The sequence below is a fragment of the Salvia hispanica genome, chromosome 1, assembly GCF_023119035.1.
Source record: "Salvia hispanica cultivar TCC Black 2014 chromosome 1, UniMelb_Shisp_WGS_1.0, whole genome shotgun sequence".
Classification (NCBI taxonomy): Eukaryota; Viridiplantae; Streptophyta; class Magnoliopsida; order Lamiales; family Lamiaceae; genus Salvia; species Salvia hispanica.
The window spans coordinates 25,552,012-25,571,864 of NC_062965.1; the positions used below are offsets into that span (position 1 = coordinate 25,552,012).

Sequence of the window (19,853 nt, forward strand, 5' to 3'; positions counted from 1 at the left end):
ACTGCAAATGTGTCTATCACATGTCTAGATGAAAATATGAATTCTGTGCCACTTGTAAATAGTATTTAGTTTATAAATAGCTTGTGAATTCTTTTTGAAGATAACACCAACTACTTACTCCAATTCCAAAAAATGTCTTCCAGTGAAAACTCATCACTTTCATCAGATTCAAGTTCTGATGATTCAAATACCATTGCACTCAATCAATGGGAAGAACGAGTTTCTCAACAAAATCATCAAATTTATACAATTGTTGAGAATATGTTATCTAACATTCCCAATCTAACTGCAGGGGTCCAAGCTTCTAGAGTAAGAAAAAGGTATTGTGAAAGGCAACGCGAGATTGGTGCTGAGCGTTTGATCAATGACTATTTTGGTCCCAACCCGACGTACGGACCAGAGGTGTTCCGACGCCGATTTCGCATGCACAAATCCGTATTCCTTCGGATAGTAGAAGCTGTGACTGCTAACGTGAGTATTTTCAGGAGAGACGCGATGCTACTGGGAGACAATGTTTGTCCTCTTTACAGAAGTGTACAGGAGCTATGCGGGTGTTGGCGTATGGGACATCATCCGATGTCGTCGATGAATATTTGCGGATGAGTTCAACGGCGACAAGAGATTCTCTAATGCATTTTGTTGATGGTGTTATTTCATGTTTTGGTGCCACATATCTTAGAAGACCTAATGAACAAGATATGACCAAACTTCTATATGTAGCAGATCAACGTGGTTTCCCAGAAATGATAGGGAGTATAGACTGCATGCATTGGCAGTGGAAAAATTGTCCTAACGCATGGGCTGGACAATATACAGGGAGAAGTGGAAAACCAACGATCATTTTGGAAGTTGTGGCATCATACGACTTATGGATATGGCATGCATTCTTTGGGACTCCAGGTTCGTGCAATGATATTAATGTACTCCATCGGTCTCCTGTTTTTGATGATGTCTTAGAAGGTCGAGCACCATATGTTAATTATGTAGTGAATGGTCATCAATATAATAGGGCATACTATCTTACTGATGGCATATATCCTGCATGGGCTACATTTGTCAAATCAATCACTTCTCCACAAACTCAAAAGCATAAGTTTGCTCAACACCAAGAGTCCATTAGAAAAGATGTTGAGCGAGCATTTGGAGTCCTACAAGCACGTTTCGCATTTTTGCGACGGCCGTGTCTTGTATGGGATAAGATTTTGATGGGAAAAATTATGATGGCTTGTATCATCATGCATAATATGATAGTAGAAGATGAACGTGATACATATCAAAATTATTATGATGCCACTGAGTTTATTGAAGATACGCATACAAGAGTACATGAAGAAAATATTGAAGCCTTTTGCTATTCCACTCAACGGATCGGGAGCTTGTCATCATATATGACTAATCGAGCTCAACTCCGCAATAGAGAAGCTCATATTGCTCTTCGAGAAGATTTGATTGAGCACATTTGGAATAAATTTGGCACAAACAATTAAATATGTACTAATGTTTATCTTGTTTAAGCTAGTTTTTTTTTCCACTCTTCTTTTTATTTTGGTTTGTTTATTTCTATGATCATATTATATTTTTTAATGTGTGTAATTTATTATTATATTGTTCTTTAATTATTTGAATATCTAATATTTTTTGTTTTAAATTTGAATCATATACTTTTTTATTATAATTTGTAGACATTATTTAATATATTTAAATTAATTATAAATCAAAATATTAATATAAAATATATGAAAAAGAAAATATTGGGTTGAGTTGGGTTGGGGTCACTGATGGAAGTAAAAAAGTTGATGGGGGTTGAATTGAGCGAGGGTTGTGTATGTGGAGGATAGAGATATGAATATTTTATTAAAAAGTTGATTGGGGTTGCGTTGGATGAGTGTCACGGATGGAGATAGTCTTGCAAAGGACAATAGAGTATCTTTTTGGAGTTTTTTTATTAACTGTAATGTTGCATTATTGCATGTAGCTGTGGTACCTACTAAAGAGGACTGTGATAGCAAAGTTTTTCAAGAGGGTGACAATTTCGAGTTTTCGACAATGAATTTTCTGGACATGCATGGGTCATTGATTACCTAAGCAAACATGTAATGGATGCCAGGTTGGCAATAACATTTATCTTTTCTGATTCGATAAATACAAATAATTTCTATCATCAAAATATCAAATAATGAGAGCATGTATCTCGCATTGGAGGACTTAAAACATACTCCATCCGTCCTGGATAATTCGTCTTATTTTGATCGGGTACTGGTTTTAAAAAATATAATGAAAAGTAAGTTGAGAAAAGTTAGTGGAGCGTGAGTCCTACTTTTACATATTAGTTTTATTATAAAATGTGAGTAGGAATGGATTAGTGGAATATGGGGTCCACTACCAAAAATGGTAAAAGTGAAATAAGACAAATTATGTGGGACGGACCGAAATGGAAAAATGGGACGAATTATCCGGGACGGAGGGAGTAACATGTAGGTAGCATTCCTATTACTTCCTCCATCCCGCTTTAGTAGTCCCATTAACTTTTCTACCCTCTTTTTGTAAAAGTGATAAAAATAGTTAAAGTGGAGAAATGGTAAAGTAAGAGAGACAATAATGTAGATAAGACTCTTCTCTATATTATTCTCTCTTAATTTATCATTTCTCCTCTTTAACTAATTTTTATTCTTTTTACAAAAATGAGGGCAGAAAAGTCAATGAAACTGCTAGCGGGACGGAGGGAGTATAGTGGTAGCCAAAAAAATACTACTACTCCATCCTTCCAACTAAGTTATTCCTCTTAAGTTATTCCTCTTTGTTGGACGTGTCAATTAAGTTGAGTCATTTTTTTTACAAAAAGCAGAATATTCAATCACATGTACTTCATTTCATACCTACTTTACTTTCTCTTTTTTTTTTTTCCTTACTTTATTATTCTCTCTTACTTTTGAACCCAATTTCTTAATCTCCGCATTCAAAAGTTTTGAATCAACTTAATTGGGACGGAGGGACTAAAACTTTAGTTTATTTTCATCGTTAGGTTTTTACCGATTAAGTCATTGGCTAGCCTAAAATCTAAGCGTTTAGAGTTAGAGTTTGTATAATTAACTTGATAATATTTCAATTAGATTAGCTTGCAATTAAAATACTCCCTCTGTTTCTTAAAAATAGCAGCTCTTTCCTTTTTAGTCCATATTTTAAAAATAGCAACTTTCAAACTTTTCATTTTTTGAAATCTTTACACCTCCTAATAAAGTGTGCACCATAATTCACTAACATTAATTGCATTACTTTTTTTTCTCTATCTCTTTTACTTTATCAATTTTTCTCTCCATCTCTCTAACTTTACCAAATTTATATTAAAACTCGTGTCATTTCAAATGTTCCTATTTTTAAGAAACGGAGAGAGTAGGACATATCTGAAATTCGATTAGCCGGCCCGATTGACATTGACTTGAGTTTTAACGAACAATGGGTAAAATAGGAGATATAAAGAGAAAAAGTGAGTAAATAGGTGAGATAGAGAAAAATAGTGGAGAGAAAGTTTCTATAGCTAAAAATAGAACTAATTTTGGTAGACTATCAAAATGGAACATTAAAAGTTACTCCCTCCGTCCCGGATAATTTGTCTCATTTTTTCATTTCGGTCCGTCTTATATAATTTGTCTCATTTCACTTTTTACTATTTTTGGTAGTGGATCTCATATTCTACTAACTTACTCCTACTCACATTTTATTATAAAACTAATATATAAAAGTGGGACTCATGTTCCATTAACTTTTTCAACACATTTTTCATTACATTTCTTATAATCCGTGCCCGGTTAAAGTGAGACGAATTATCCAGAACGTAGGAAGTAATATACAAAAACTGAGCAAGAGACTGCGAAGTGATGCACGCGGCTTGCCTCCGTTGTGGCACAACATTATTGAGCCTTCCGCTAGTCCAATATTTATGAAGTTATTATCAACGAATTGATATACTCAATCAGAGCATCCAAATTGCTATATGAGCAACCTCCTCTTTGAACAGCCTTCTTAGCCATTTTGGCCATACCATCTGCCCTTTCCAAAAACTCATCCTTCCTAACTTCCATAACCTCCTTAACAGCCTTCTCAATAATTAATCTATCACATGTATCTTTAATGTCAAGCCCAATCTTCCAAACTTCACTCATGAACCTACTATTAATAGTTTGATCACCAAAATAAGGCCAGCATATCATAGGCACACCAGCAACAATGCTCTCTAAAGTCGAGTTCCATCCACTGTGCGTCAAAAATGCACCCACCGCGGGATGGTTGAGAACCTCCTCCTGTGGTGCCCACTTCACCATGTAACCCTTTTCTTTAGTACCCTCCATCAATTCCGCCGGAATTTGATCTCCCCCATCTTCTCCAGTGACGAAATCCGAGCGCATCACCCACAAGAATCTGTGAGAGCTATTGACCAAACCATGCCAGAACTCCGTCAATTGCTCTCTCGTCACAACTGTTATGCTCCCAAAGCTCACATATATCACCGATCTCGCCGGCTGAGCATTCAACCAATCAATACAGCTCTGGTCTTCCGCCCATAAATTGCCGGCAAGAATCGAGGCCTCGGATTTCTTCTCTATGAGCCTGGATTTCTGGTGCTCGTGGATCGGACCGATAGAGTAGATTCGTGGCAATTTCTCGAACATGGCAGATAAAATCGGCCCCTCTAAATCTTCGTATGTGTTGAATATGACTGCTTGTGCTCGTACTATTTGTCTCGTCGTTGCTGCTTTGCTCTGAAGAATATGGTCATTTACATCGTCGGTGCGGAAGAAGGTCGGCAGGTCCCGGCGTCGGAGGAATCCATCCATTCCCGGTATGCCTTTCACTAATCCATCCATCGATTTCCCTACATCATCAAATATGCAACTTTTTTAATTTCACAAAAAGTGATTGTTAATTACTCCCTCCGTCCCAGATAATTCGGGTCACTTTGACCAGGCACGGGTTTTAAGAATTGTAATGAAAAATGGATTGAAAAAGTTAGTGGAATGTGGGTTCTATCTTTATATATTAGTTTCATAATAAAATGTGAGTAAGAATGAGTTAGTAGAATATGAGGTCCACTACCAAAAATGATAAAAGTGAAATGAGACAAATTATGTGGGACGGACCGAAATAAAAAACTGGGACGAATTATCCGGGAAGAGGAAGGGGGGAGTATAATCAAAATAAGTGATCATGTTACATACTTACATATTAATTCCCTCTGTTTCTATATTTCGTTGTCACTAGTTTTCTTTTCGATCTAGTTGTCACACACTATTAATTTAATTGATCATATATTCTACTTATTCATTTCAACTCACATTTTATTATGACTAATATAAAAAGATACTTCCTCTGTCCCGCAAAGATTACTATTTTAAAAAATATAATGACAAGTGAGTTGAAAAAGTTAGTGGAATGTGAGTCCTACTTTTATATATTAGTTTTATACTCTCTTCGTTCCATAGTAGTAGATGCATTTCTTTCCGACACGAAGATTAAGAAAAATTGTGTTAAGTGAGTTAAATAAAGAAAGAATAAAGTAGGAAAGGAAAAATGTAAGAGATGAAGAGAGGATAAAATAAGAGAGAGTAAAGTAAGTAAGAAGAAATGTGTTGACTTTAAAAAAAAAAAAAAAATGACTCTACGACTATCTAACATACCAAAATGGCAAAATGACTCTACTACTATGGAGCGAAGACAGTAATAAAATGTGAGCATGAATGCATTAGTGGAATATGAGGTCCCCTACCAAAAACGGTAAAAAGTGAAATGAGACAAATTTTATGGGACGAACAGAAATGAAAAAATGGCACAATCTTTATGGGATGGAGGGAGTAATTCATATTTTTCCACCAATTTTCGTTTATAATATTTCTTAAAACTGAAGTCACAGACGATGTAGGACCGGTAAGGATCACCTACTCCACTAATCGTAATCCATTCTTTCTCCACACTCACAAAATAGGTGATCCTTAACGATGTGGGACTACAGAGTTCGTAACAAATCATGAATGAGTATTAATTAAGATTACCTTTAATGGGAATTTCTTGAGCTTGAATGAGATCATAGACTTGAAGAAACGCCCAAATGTAGGCAGCGCCGGTTGTTCGGAAATAGACCAAGGGAGGCCGTTCTCTTCCGCAAAGTCAGCAGCAAAACTGAAACTGCCGTCGGCGACAAAGCACGTGGCCGGCCTGCGGTGAGGGGAAGCGAGGAGGTGTTCGTCGGCCATCATTTTCTTGAAAAGTGGAACCATGTTGTTTATAACGGCGGGACTGACTCCTCCGGCTTGGGCACCCAAGCGGGGGTGGTCGTCGGGGAGGCCGTCGGGGATGGCCCGGAACTGGAAGCCGGGATAGGCGGCGAAGGTGGCGGGGACGGAGGTGTTCTTGAGGAGGAGGCGGTGGTTGAACTCGGAGACGATGAAGGTGACGTGGAAGTCAGATAAACAGAAGAGATGAGCAAGATTGAGCATGCAATTCATGTGTCCCTGCGCCGGGATTGGGAAAATCACCACGTGCGCCGGCAGCTTCGCTTCGGATTTCGAACTCATAGTATTTGCAGTTTTGATTATTCAAAATCACTGGAATCAATACTAATGCAGTTAAGAATTCTTGAATTTTATAAGAGCAGGATAATGACTTGAGATTTTTTTTTTTTAATAACGTTGCATTATTGCATGTGGCTGTGGTACCTACTAAAGGAGAATGTGGTAGCAAAGTTTTTCAAGATGTTGACAATTTCGAGTTTTCGACAAAATTTTCTATAGGCATTTGTCATTGATACCTAAGCAAACTTGTATCACGCATTTGAGGACTGTATAACATAACATGTGGATAACATTCCTATTATAATGGTAGCATCAAAATCTTTCATTTTCATAATTTATTGAATAATTAATCATTAAGTTTATGTAATGTAACCTTGGGACTTTTCTGGAAATGTTTTTTATTGCAATATAATTAGTTATATGGTCATATTCTAAGCGTCGTCTCTTGGATCTATTTCTAACAAACAAACATGATGGAGCCATATATGGTTGATTTTTTGTAATTCACGTTTCCTTTTTAATTGACAAGATCTTATGAATTAACACCACTCTAATTTATCTTTAACAGTTGCAGAGCCAGAAATTTTAAGATGGGGGCCCAAACTACCACTAAAATTTGTTGATTGTGCTCAACGCTAAACCCCTAAACCCGACACGAAAATAGCTCAGACGTGAGCAACATAAAAAGACACGCATAAGAAATGGATGGTGATAAAATTAATTAGTAAATAGACTTTTTAGAGCATAGCACCGATTTCACTAATAATAAGAGTATGATATATTTACGTATTATTAATCATTCAATTTTAGATTTTTATAATAAAGGATATCACATTAAAATTTTTTTTATTAATATCATAATATTTTAATATATTTATAGAATTAAAGAATTATTTTCAATTCATAAATTTTAAAAATCATTTTATATGAATAATATTTAAAATGATTTATACAAAATTACTAGTAAAAAGTATAATAAAAATTTCTAATGTAAGAAAATCCATAAAATATAATGAATATGAGAAAATTAACAAAAATAACTAACTTAAGAAGAAAAACAGCACATGGAACTACAAGCTTTACAATCAATCTTAATAATATGTTATAAATATGACAAAATATAAATAGATTACTTATTACTAAATATAAACACAAAATATGAGAATGCTCCAAGTGAGATTCGAACCCAAAACCTTACAGGTAGCAGACTGGGACTCAGACAAACTGAACTAATTTTTGATACGTTAACCATGCATACATATATTATATAATTGAATTATACAAATGGGTGAGGGGCCCAAAGGGCCCCCCGGCCCACCGTGGCTCCGCTAGTGATCTTTAATATGTCAAGTTAAACGTATGCATCACTAACTATCTTTAGATTAGAATTTATTATCTTATAAAATCCAAGAAAGATATAGGTAGTATTCCCTCCGTCTCGGCTAAAATGACACATTGTTTAGCCGACACGAGATTTTAGGAGTTATTGGTTAAAGTGGTTAATTGGAGAAAGATAAGGTGTGTGTAAATATTAAAGTAGAGAGATAAAGAAAGATGAGTATTTTAATAGGAGTGAGAAAAAATGGTTGAGTGTATTAATTGGAGAGATAAAGTTACCAAAAAAGAAAATATGTCATCTTAGTTGGGACAAACTAAAAAAGAAAATGTATCGTGGGACGATGGGAGTATGACTTAGTAGCTTAGGAAATTTTGCTAGGTATCCTTAAAAAGTTAATAAGTTTGTACGCTATGATTATTAAATACATGTAAATACAAATAAAACATAATTATAGCTTTTTAGGATTCAACATTTAGAAACCCAAACCTAATGATGTTTACACACAGATGTGGGTAAAATGCATTTAGTTGGTTCCGCAGTTATTGGCTAAGCGGAAAGTTATACTTCCTCCGTCCCAATAAATATGAAACATTTGGTTTCCGGCACGGGATTTTATGCAGTGTTGTTTTGTGAGTTAATGAAGAAAGAGTAAAGTAAGAGAAATGGAAAAATAGAGAGAGTGATGTTTCCATTTTAGGAAATGTTTCATTTTTAGTGGGACAACCCAAAAAGGAAAACGTTGCATTTCTAATGGGATAGAGGGAGTATTATATACTCCCTCTATCCGTCATTAGGAGTCCCATTTATGGGCAACACGTGTTTTAAAAAAATGTTAAAAAAAGTGGGTGAAAAAAAGGTGATGGAATAAAGGTCTCACTTGTATATATTAGTTTTAAATAAAATGTGAGTAAAATGAGTTAGTGGAAGATGATACCCTATTTACCATTTAGGATAAAAGTGAACCGAGACTCCTATTCGCGGACGGACTAAAATTCAAAAACGGGACTCCTAGTCGCTGACGGAGGGAGGACATATTATAATAAGATCAAAATCAACAATATCTCGAGGTGAGAAATCACTATTCCAAACAGTCGAACTATAGATTAAATCTAGAAAACAAGCAATCTCATGCGTTATAAATTTGCAATTAATTATAGCCAAACTAAAGTCTTGAAATACATGGAATAAGTACTCACATGTTGCAGTCTCTTTCGACTATCACATGTTACTTGGTATAGTATGAGTGAAGATGATAGAGTTTTTCAGAGGATTTTGTTTCTCTCTCTAGAAAAAAGAAAACAAAAAAAATGAAAACAATTACAACTAATTCAAAAACTTTTCTACATAATGACCAGTAAACCCTTTGGAAACAACTTGAATTGAGTAGACTTCCGTGAAAGACCCGGGGTAGATTTGTCATATTATTAATTAGAGGAGTGGCTGAAGCAATTTTCAGAAGGCAGAGTGATATTATGTTAAATCAATCTACCTGTCTCTGAATCTGCGAATCGGATAGCAAGAAGGAGGTATTAATTAAATTTAATTAAAATACCTTCACTAAAATATACCCCTCTCCTACTAGGAAATGTACTAACAACACGCAAATAGATCTAAATTCAATGCCCTTTTTCTAATAAATCCATCTATGTACAATATTTGAGTTGGTTGAAATTCTTACATTGAATACACGCATGGGCGCATGTGTAACCTTAAATCGGATAGTTAATACAGCTGATGATGGTAACGTTATTTTCACTATAAATGCTGTAAATTTTTAAAATTAATTGCATAAATTTAGATCGTACACAATCTAAAATTAGCTCTCGAATCGGATAGTTAATACAGTTGATGATGGTAACGTTGATTCATGATAATATTTCAACTAGATTAGCTCTCAATTTAAATAGGACATACCTGGAATTCGATGGATCGACCCGAATGACATCAACTTGTGTTTTAACGAACAATGATAAAATATGAGATATAAAGAGAAAAAATGAATAAAGTAGGTAAGATATAAATAAACGGTGGTGAGAGTTTCTATCAGCTAGAAATAGAACTAATTTCAGTGGACGATCAAAATGGACCATTGAAACTTAATGGAGTATACAAAAACAGAGCAAGAGATTGGGAAGTCATGAACGCGGCTTGCCTCCGTTGTGGCACAACATTATTGCGATTTAAAATAGTCCAATACTTTATGAATTTACTATCAATGAGTTGATATAGTCAATTAGATCATCCAAATTGGTATATGAAGAACCTCCCCTTTCAACAGCCTTCTTAGCCATTTTGGACATACCATCTGCCCTTTCAATAAACTCATCCTTTCTCACTTCCATAACCTCTCTAACCGCTTTCTCAATAATCAATCTATCACAAGTATCTTTAATGTCAAGTCCAATCTTCCAAACTTCACTCACGAACCTACTATTAATGGTTTGATCACCAAAATAAGGCCAGCATATCATTGGCACACCAGCAACAATGCTCTCCAGTGTCGAGTTCCATCCACTATGCGTCAAAAATGCACCCACTGCTGGGTGTCCGAGAACCTCCTCCTGCGGCGCCCACTTCACCAAGTAACCCTTTTCTTTAGTACCCTCCGTCAATTCCGCCAGGATTTGATCGGCCCCATCTTCTCCAGTGACGAAATCTGAGCGCATCACCCACAGGAATCTATGAGAGCTATTGACCAAACCATGCCAGAACTCCATCAATTGCTCTCTCGTTACAACTGTTATGCTCCCAAAGCTCACATATATCACCGATCTCAGTGGCTGAGCGTTCAACCAATCAATGCAGCTCCGGTCTTCCAGCCATAAATTTCCGGCTACAATTGAGGCCTCGGATTTCTTTTCAATGAGCCTGGATTTCTGGTGCTCGTGGATCGGACCAATAGAGTAGATTTGTGGCAATTCTTCGAGCATGGCTGATAAAATCGTCCCCTCTAAATCTTCGTAGGTGTTGAATATGACTGCTTGTGCTCGTACAATTTGCCTTGTCGCTGCAGCTAATCTCTGAAGAAGATGGTTGTTTACATCGTCGGTGTGGAACAAGCTCGGCAGGTCACGGCGGCGCAGGAATCCCTCCATCCCCGGTATGCCTTTCACTAATCCGTCCATCGATTTCCCTGCATAATGGAAGAAGTAAAGTTTCAAATTCTACAAAAAATGATAATGTTACGTGCAAAATAAAAGAACTCGTCCTAAAAGACTAAGCATTTCAATATAGAATGTTTATTTCGTCTATGAATCCTATATATATTGTACTTCCTCCGTTCGCCAATAATCAGTTTAGTTTGACACGGCTCGAATTTTTAGAAATGTAACGAAGAGGGTGGAAAAGGTTAGTGAAGGTGTTTCATACTTTTATGTAGTACTAGTATTAATTTTATAATAACATGAGTAAGATAAACTTAGTGAAATATGGAATCAATTACCAAAAATAGTAAAATGCAAACGAGATAATCATTCATTGACAGGAAAAAACGGTAAATTGAGACAATTAATGGCGAACGGAGTGAGTAGTAATTAGATTACCTTTAATTGGAATTTCTTGAGCTTGAATGAGATCATTGACTTGATAAAAAGCCCAGAAGTAGGCGGCGCTGGGGGTTCGGAAATAGACCAAGGGAAGGCCGTTCTCTTCCGCAAAGTCAGTGGCGAATCCGAAACTTCCGTCCGCGACGAAGCACGTGGCCGGCCGGCGGTGAGGGGAAGCGAGGAGGTTTTCGTCAGCCATCATTTTCTTGAAAAGTGGAACCATGATGTTTGTAACAGCGGGAATGATATCGCCGAGTTTGTCACCGAAGCGGGGGTGATCATCGGGGAGGCCATCGGGGATAGCCCGGAACTGGAAACCGGGATAGGCGGCGAAAGTGGCGGGGACGGAGGTGTTCTTGAGAAGGAGGCGGTGGCTGAACTCTGACACGATGAAGGTGACGTGGAAGTCAGATAAACAGAAGAGATGAGCAAGATTGAGCATACAATTCATGTGCCCCTGCGCCGGGAACGGGAATATCACCACGTGCGCCGGCAGCTTCTCTTCCGATTTCGAACCCATAGTTATTTGCTGTTTTTACTATTATTCTAAAATCCTCTAACCACTATACATGTAGTGATGAATTCTTGCATTTTATAGATGAAAGGATAATGACATTTGATTAAGTATGATAATGTTGCATTCAATATATAGGCATCGGTCATTGATTACCTAAGCAAACATGTAGCTAATTACTTGTCTATTTCGCTAAAGGAACATGTTTAGTATGTGTAACAGATTGGGGAATGATTTTGTTCAAGTTAAATAATAGGTGGCGGTTCGGCCGATTTTAGAATCTTAAAAGAATATTGCTACAAATTTGACAATATGAGATACTTAGCTTTAGTAATTTTCATTTGGTATTTTGGTTTATTTTAACTTCTATTTTTATTCGATTTCAGTTTTTATTTCTTTTAATATTATTTATCATATGTATCTTAAGCGATGAGTGAAATAAGTGGTGCATGTTGCATGTTGCATGGATCAGATAATATGATAGACGAATATCTCTATGACTCTTATCCTTCTTCCTCTATCTGTGCCAAATTATAATCAATAAACCACACCTTCCAATTTGTAGCCATGGAGAAAATGTTGTATTACTACATTCTTGCATATGCATTCCTGACCATAACCTTTCAAACACCTTGTTCAGCCAAAATGAACCTTGCCACTGATCAAACTGCCCTTCTTTCACTAAAACAACACATCATCTCTGACCCTTCTCATATACTCGCAACAAATTGGACTAATTCGAGCTCTGTATGCAGCTGGATCGGCGTCTCTTGCAGCTCGCGTCACCACAGAGTATCCACGTTAAATCTCTCCTACATGAATCTCTCCGGCACCATTCCACCACAGCTCGGTCACCTCTCCTTCCTCGTCTCCCTCGACCTCACCAACAACAACTTCAGTGGTTCCATCCCCAAATCTCTTTCAAACCTAACAAACCTACGATTTCTTTACCTAAATTCCAATTCTCTGAGTGGAGAAATCCCAAAAGAGTTTGGGAAACATCGGAATTTACAAAGGCTGTGGATCGCTTACAATCATCTCTCTGGTGTTATGCCATCTGAGATATTCAACATGTCGAAGCTGGTGTATATAGAGTTGGCACATAATGAATTGAGTGGAAGTCTTCCAGCAGACATTTGCAGTGATCTTCCATTTCTTGTAGTGATTTCTCTATCTGAAAATCAGCTAAGTGGCGCGATTCCGACAAATCTATCCCTATGTTCACAGCTGAAGACCTTGTCCCTATCAAAAAACTCTTTTAATGGGCAGATACCTGCAGAAATCGGCTACTTAACATCTCTTCGGATATTATACCTCGGTGATAATAGTCTGAATGGTATTCTTGTTTTGTTATTATAGCATTAGATTCACATAAATTTGATGTGTGTATGATTGTTTGTTTGAATAGTTATAATTACTATGTGACAGGTACACTACCTCCTGAGATTGGCAATCTTCACAGTCTAGTTAGTTTTAGTGTTCCAATGAATAAGATTGGTGGTACTCTGTCCTCAAATATTGTGGTGAATATGTCTTCTCTGCAAGGATTAACACTATGGTGCAACAATTTCACTGGGAATATTTCAAGGTATTTTGGGAATCTTACAATGCTAACCAGCTTTTCAATCTCCGAAAACTACATGACAGGTAAGAAGACATTGTAAATTTGATGCTAATATTCTTCCATTTTTAGGTAACATGGCCCATCACTAATTATCACTTCATCTCCTACCTTTTGAACTAATACTAGTACTCAAACTAATTTTTCTCCATCTCATATTTGATCAATTTTACATTAAATCGGTGTCGACCACTAGCAAGACTATTACTAATGGACAGAAGAAGTTATACGTTTGTTACATTCGGCATTCTAATCTAATAAATTATCTTATCTTTGGCAGGGATAATTCCTACCGAATTTGGCCAACTTCGCCGACTGAAGAGATTAGCGTTAGGGTTGAACAGCTTTAGTGGTACTATTCCACACGATCTCTTCAACATTTCAACTCTTCAATACCTTGAACTTGTTCAGAATGTTATATCTGGATTTCTTCCAGCCAATCTATGCCATACCTCTCCCATTATTAAAAAGCTTCATCTTGGAGCTAACTCAATCTCTGGACCAATACCAAATTCTATATCTAATTGTTCTCAACTCAGGATTCTCTCACTTGGTGATAACAAATTGAGTGGTTATATACCTACGGATCTTGGCAACCTAAGACTTCTCGAAGAACTTTCACTGTACGAAAACAATCTTAAAAATGCACCATCTTCATCAAACTTGGGCTTCCTTACATCATTATCAAATTGCAGGTCTTTAACTGAATTAGTTATTTCTGATAATCCTCTATACGGTGTCATTCCAGCTTCTGTCGGGAATTTATCTTCCTCACTCGAAAAATTCGATTCTTCCCGCTGCAAATTAAATGGTAGTATTCCCGTTCAAATAGGTGGTTTAAAAGGCTTGACACTCTTGGAATTAGAGGGGAATGAGTTAACTGGTAATATTCCCCTTTCCATCAAATATATGCATAAGCTTCAAGGATTATATCTTGATGCGAACAAGTTGCAAGGCTCCATTCCTGAGGTTGTATATGATTTACACAACCTTAATTTATTAAGTATTGGCCAAAACCAATTATCAGGTTCTATTTCTAAATGTTTGGGAAATATCTCTTCTTTTAAGGTATATTTTGATGCAGTCCAACATGTTGCATTTAAGCATACCTTCAAGCATATGGGGTCTAAAAGATTTGCTGGTTCTTGACTTATCCTTCAATTCATTGAGTGGGTTTTTACCTCAAAAGATGAGTAATTTAGGAGCAGCAATCTCTATAGATCTATCAATGAATCAGTTGTCAGGGTCTATTCCGAGCACTATTGGAAAGCTACAGAATTTGGCTAACTATTGGAAAGCTACAGAATTTGGCTAATCTGTCTTAGGCAGATGACAAACTTGAAGGTTCTATTCCAGTTTCCATGGGAAACATGATAAGTTTGGTGAGACTTGACTTGTCCCACAACAACCTCTCTAGTTCAATTCAAAAGTCTTTGGAAGAACTTCAACTCCTCAACTACTTTAATGTCTCTTTCAATTCTCTGAGTGGAGAAATTCCAAGTGGTGGTTCTTTCAGAAACTTCACTATGGATTCTTTCAAGGAAAATGAGGCGTTGTGTGGAATTCAAAGGTTCCATGTCCCAATTTGTCCAGTTGTTTCTGATCACAGAACAAAGAGGAAAAAGGTGGAACAAGCTTCATTTATTGCGTTTGGGGTTGCGACTTTCATTTCAATTGTTTCTCTAGCTTTTATCTTTGTTAGATACAGAAGGAAAGACAAGACAACTAGAGATGTTGATGAGTTGATATCCATTGTGCCAGAAAGGATCGCTTATTACGAACTTCTGCAAGCGACTGTGCATTTCAGTGAGAGCAATTTGCTTGGCACTGGGAGTTCCTTGCTCTGTGTACAAAGGAATTCTTAACAATGGGAAGCTTGTTGCAGCCAAAGTGTTTAATCTTCAGTTAGAAGGTATTTCAAAGATATTTGATGTTGAGTGTGAGATTCTTTGTAGCATTCGACACAGGTGTCTGAATAGTGTCATAAGTTGTTGTTCCAACGAAGAGTTCAAGGCATTAATACTTGAATATATGCCCAATGGAAATCTTGAGAAATGGTTATATTCCCACAACTATTTCTTGAATTTCATGGAAAGATTGAATATAATGATCGATGTTGCATCGGCTTTGGAGTATCTTCATGGTGGCTATTCGACACCAATTTTCCATAGTGACTTGAAGCCAAGTAATGTCTTGTTAGACGAAGATATGGTTACCCTAGTAAGCGATTTTGGGATAGCAAAGTTTTTATGCGATGGAGATAGCACGGTGTTAACCAACACCCTAGGAACATTGGGTTACATTGCTCCAGGTTAATTGTTAATCTACATTAATTATGTACATATAATTTTTAATAAATGAAGTCTTCTTTCATACTTTCTTTGTGATTGTAGAGTATGGTTCAGAAGGACTAGTCTCCACAAGGTGCGATGTCTATAGCTACGGGGTGATGTTGATGGAAGTCTTTACTAGAAAAAAGCCAAGTGACGACATGTTTGTTGGAGATCTAAGCTTGAAGAGTTGAATTGAGAGGTCAGTTCCAGAATTCACATATCAAGTTATCGGTGCCAACTTACTTATGAATGTTGATGAAGAACATGACGATAAAATAGTGGAATTCACATCATCTATATTGGAGTTGGCCTTAAAGTGTTGTGCAGATTCTTCTTATGAAAGGATAAATATGAAAGAAGCTCTAGCACAGCTGCAGAAAATCCAACGTGGGTTTTTGAGATGAAGCGATAAGGTTGTTCACTCTTTACTATTGATTTAATTAGGTTTAGCTGAAGATAGGATTAATATATTTGTCCAATGACTACTAGTCTTATCAACAACAGCAAAAATATCTCTCTCAATACAGGTCATTATCTTGCAGTTTTCGTGGTACAAAATTACAAATTAAATACATGAGAATCATAGATAAAATTTCATTAGTCCAATATCAAAGTACCAATGATGCCTTTACATCAAGATGCAAACCCCAACACACAACTTCATTATGAAGAATATGTTACAAAAAGTAGTCATACTATCACATTTCTTACTTTTTTAGAACTATAACTACATTCAGGCAGCAAAAAACATATTGGTTAAGAGAATTAAAGAATAGGGTGAGAAATACACTACCTTTGTGAGCCCAACATATTTTGATTTCAATAGCCTTTTTACCGGTGAACCTGTTCTTTTCTTGTCTTGGTGGCTGACACTCGATACTTTATCACCTTCATAACAAAATACATATATCACATACATAAATTAATTACCATTATGCAACAACTAAAAAAATTCCCATTTGAACGATCACAAATCTCGGTTCATTCCACTATTAAAATACCCTCTCTAAATCCTTCGTATCAAATTATTATGATAAGAGACGTATAGCAAATCATTTTGAACATATGCATTCTAAACATGCATTTTTTTTTTCATAATAATATTTCTCATGTAATTCTCGACGGTCTTACATATTTAACTTAGCATTACAGATTGCTACTAGGAATGTGGACATGCTAAGGATATCCAACCATTCTTATCACACATTTACAAGCTCAAATGTGGGTTAAAACAAGTACAGCATTGCATTAGAAAAAGCTTGAAAGCTTTAGACTCAAAATGGAAAATTTTGGGAAAATCTCATAGAGATCCTCTGTGCACAACAGCAGATTTTGGAGGCTCCGTTCTCTCTGGTCCGAAAGACTTAGAAGGTGTTCCTTATATCATCATAAAGCCACTAATGTCTAGTTTTATTTAAATAAAAGTTCATTCAATAATTCAAAGTGGCTTGGAAGATATGACCGTTTCCCATCTATCTGTCAAAACGAGACAGTTTCTGGCAGCAGTGTTTGGAGATTTTCTAAACAACCTCCAATTCACTTTTACTTGGAATTTCCCAACATATCCTAATCTACACAGAAAATTATAAAACCCACTTCATAACACCTTAAGGTATTGAAGAATTCAATTTCATTAGCTGCAAAACAGAGGGTATCTAATAAAGAAAAGAGTTCTTCAAACATGTCTCAACCATTCATCATATATAGCTACAATTAATTGCAAATTCTTAAATTCACTTTACTTCAATTCCCCCTTTTCGTTTCTCAACACATAGTTAAAGTGCTCATACTCTTCCAGCAATTAATAAAATTCAACCTCAATTCAACCTAGGATCACAAACACACCAACTATTCAAGAAATATATCACAACACAGACATACCATTTGTGTATGAGACTTGAGCTTGAAGTCCACGTGAATGGAGTAAAATTGAACACCCAAAAGAGAGATTGATGTCGTTGGGTTGTGTTGGATAGTAAAGATTCTTTACTAAAGAAGCAGAAATATATGCTAGAAGTAGTGGGCTTGTTCTTATTGCTTTGCAAATGCTAAGCCCAATTCAACATTAATGCTGGGTCAGCCCAACTTCTATCTCCAATTAACTTACTTTAAAAAATGACTAACAGAAAGTAAAGTAGGAGAAAGAATATAGTTTAAAAAAAAAAAAAAAAAGTGACATAGCTATCTTGGGACAAGACAAAAAAGGAATACAACTTAACTATCTTAAAATATGTAAAATATATTGATTTTATAATACAATGTCAGTCTAATGATTAAATTGAATGATGTGATTACTTATCTATAAGTCTTTAAATTTTGGACATTCTTAATTGGTGAAATCAGACATTCTTACTCGGCTGGTTTTGAACCGTAACAGGCCAAAACCAATTCCTGTTCTTGAATTCATGAAAATTTGTAATTGGATACTGGGTCAATTGGACTGAGTAGAACCAGAACCGGCCGGTTAAGTAGACCTATGTAAAACTATATATCACTTGCCGTTATTCTAGTATTGATAATATTATAATTAAAGAATTACAAAAGCGTGATTCACGGTGAGTAAACTCTACGCCATACATGAATTGCCTTATTAATTAGTCAAGTTGGGAATAATGTACTATGAATTAAAAATCATGTTTGCTGATTGACGGATGGAATTGGAAGCTAACAATCGCAAACGACTAATTAAATACTCCTTTCGTCCCCGAAGAATATGTACTTGGGATCGGCACGTGTTTTAATGAAAAATTTGTAACGTAAGAGAGAGATAGAGAGAAAAAGTAATTAAAGTATTGTTAGTGAAGAATGAGTTTCACCTCATTAGAGATAAAGGACTTTCCAAAATTAGAAAGTGCATATTCTTGTGAGCGGATTAATAAGGAAAGAGTGCATATTCTCGTGGGACGAAGGGAGTATTGAAAAAACGTGATTTTGCTTATACCCATTCGCTTCGAGTATTAATTTGACTTTGACAAGAATGAATTATGTATTTAAAGAAAATAAGCCATAAAATGTAAAGCATACTTATATAAAAAATAGTAATAGTACAAATAGATTTAAGAGCACATAAAATTTGATAGGGATTGTTCTCTAAAAAAATAACTCGATATCCAATTATTAAATTTTTGTGTTTAATTTATTAAAAGGAAATAAGAAAAGTAACTGGACAAATTTTTCTCTATAATTAAGGAGTGCAACATTAAATTCATCTATAATTAAAATGCAAGAATTCTTCGCAGCATGTGAGAAGCACGTTGTTGACAATTCTACATATTAGTGCATGTTGCATGGCTCATCTAATATGGTACAAAACTCTATATCCCTATCAATCAACCACACCTTTCAATTTGTATCCATGGAGAATTCTTTCTACATTAATTTCTTCGGCTGAATTCTGTGCTTAAGGCTTCAATCATGACAAGGATGCCTTTCTCACCGTTGATGGTGGTAAATTGAAGAAAATCCATTCTGCCGATTTTAGATTAAAATACATACAAATATGATAATTTGAGATACTTTAGTTATTTTCATTTGACCTCATTTATCTTTATTTTGATGTTTCATACCAGTATACCACATTTCATTATTTTAACTTCTATTTTATTCAATTTCAATATATTTTAATCGTATTAATTATATGCATCTTAAAGTGATTGTATAGAATTATTTAGTATGAAAAGAACTAATAAATTGTTACTTTTAAATTAAAACATATAAAATAATAAATTTTATTAACAGTAATATTAAAATAAATAATTAATACTCCGTGTTATTTATTAAAATGAGAGAATTCTTCACTGCATATTTTCTGTAATGTTGTGCAAGTGAAATAAGTGAGTGCATGTTGCATGGCTAAGATAATATGGTCAAAGGATCTCTCTATCCTCTTTCTCTCTCCATGTCAAATTATTATAATCAATCAACCACACCTTCCAATT

General features: G+C 35.7%; 2 protein-coding genes, 1 long non-coding RNA gene and 2 pseudogenes across 3 annotated transcripts; 2 read left to right on the forward strand and 3 right to left on the reverse strand.

Moving 5' to 3' along the window:
• Nucleotides 1-132: 132 nt before the first annotated feature.
• On the forward strand, nt 133-2,050 carry LOC125192073 (annotated as a pseudogene).
• Nucleotides 2,051-3,732: 1,682 nt separating this feature from the next.
• On the reverse strand, nt 3,733-6,647 carry LOC125211705 (annotated as a pseudogene).
• Nucleotides 6,648-9,892: 3,245 nt separating this feature from the next.
• Nucleotides 9,893-12,010, reverse strand: LOC125201688 (7-deoxyloganetic acid glucosyl transferase-like). The gene is made up of 2 exons (XM_048099902.1): nt 11,445-12,010; nt 9,893-11,035 (listed from the first exon to the last, which is right to left on the reverse strand). Exons 1-2 carry the CDS (start codon nt 11,965-11,967, stop codon nt 10,101-10,103), a joined length of 1,458 nt encoding a protein of 485 aa, XP_047955859.1. The 5' UTR covers nt 11,968-12,010; the 3' UTR covers nt 9,893-10,100.
• A 459-nt stretch (nt 12,011-12,469) lies between these two features.
• LOC125192082 (probable LRR receptor-like serine/threonine-protein kinase At3g47570) lies at nt 12,470-16,416 on the forward strand. The gene is made up of 7 exons (XM_048089540.1): nt 12,470-13,297; nt 13,390-13,608; nt 13,863-14,551; nt 14,667-14,723; nt 14,908-15,237; nt 15,329-15,893; nt 15,976-16,416. The coding sequence occupies exons 1-7, from the start codon at nt 12,529-12,531 to the stop codon at nt 16,104-16,106; spliced, it is 2,760 nt and encodes a 919-aa protein (XP_047945497.1). The 5' UTR covers nt 12,470-12,528; the 3' UTR covers nt 16,107-16,416.
• Nucleotides 16,417-16,512: 96 nt separating this feature from the next.
• Nucleotides 16,513-17,871, reverse strand: LOC125201689. Its single transcript, XR_007172958.1, has 2 exons — nt 17,797-17,871; nt 16,513-16,803 (listed from the first exon to the last, which is right to left on the reverse strand). It is a non-coding gene; the product is annotated as an uncharacterized LOC125201689 (long non-coding RNA).
• Nucleotides 17,872-19,853: the final 1,982 nt, after the last annotated feature.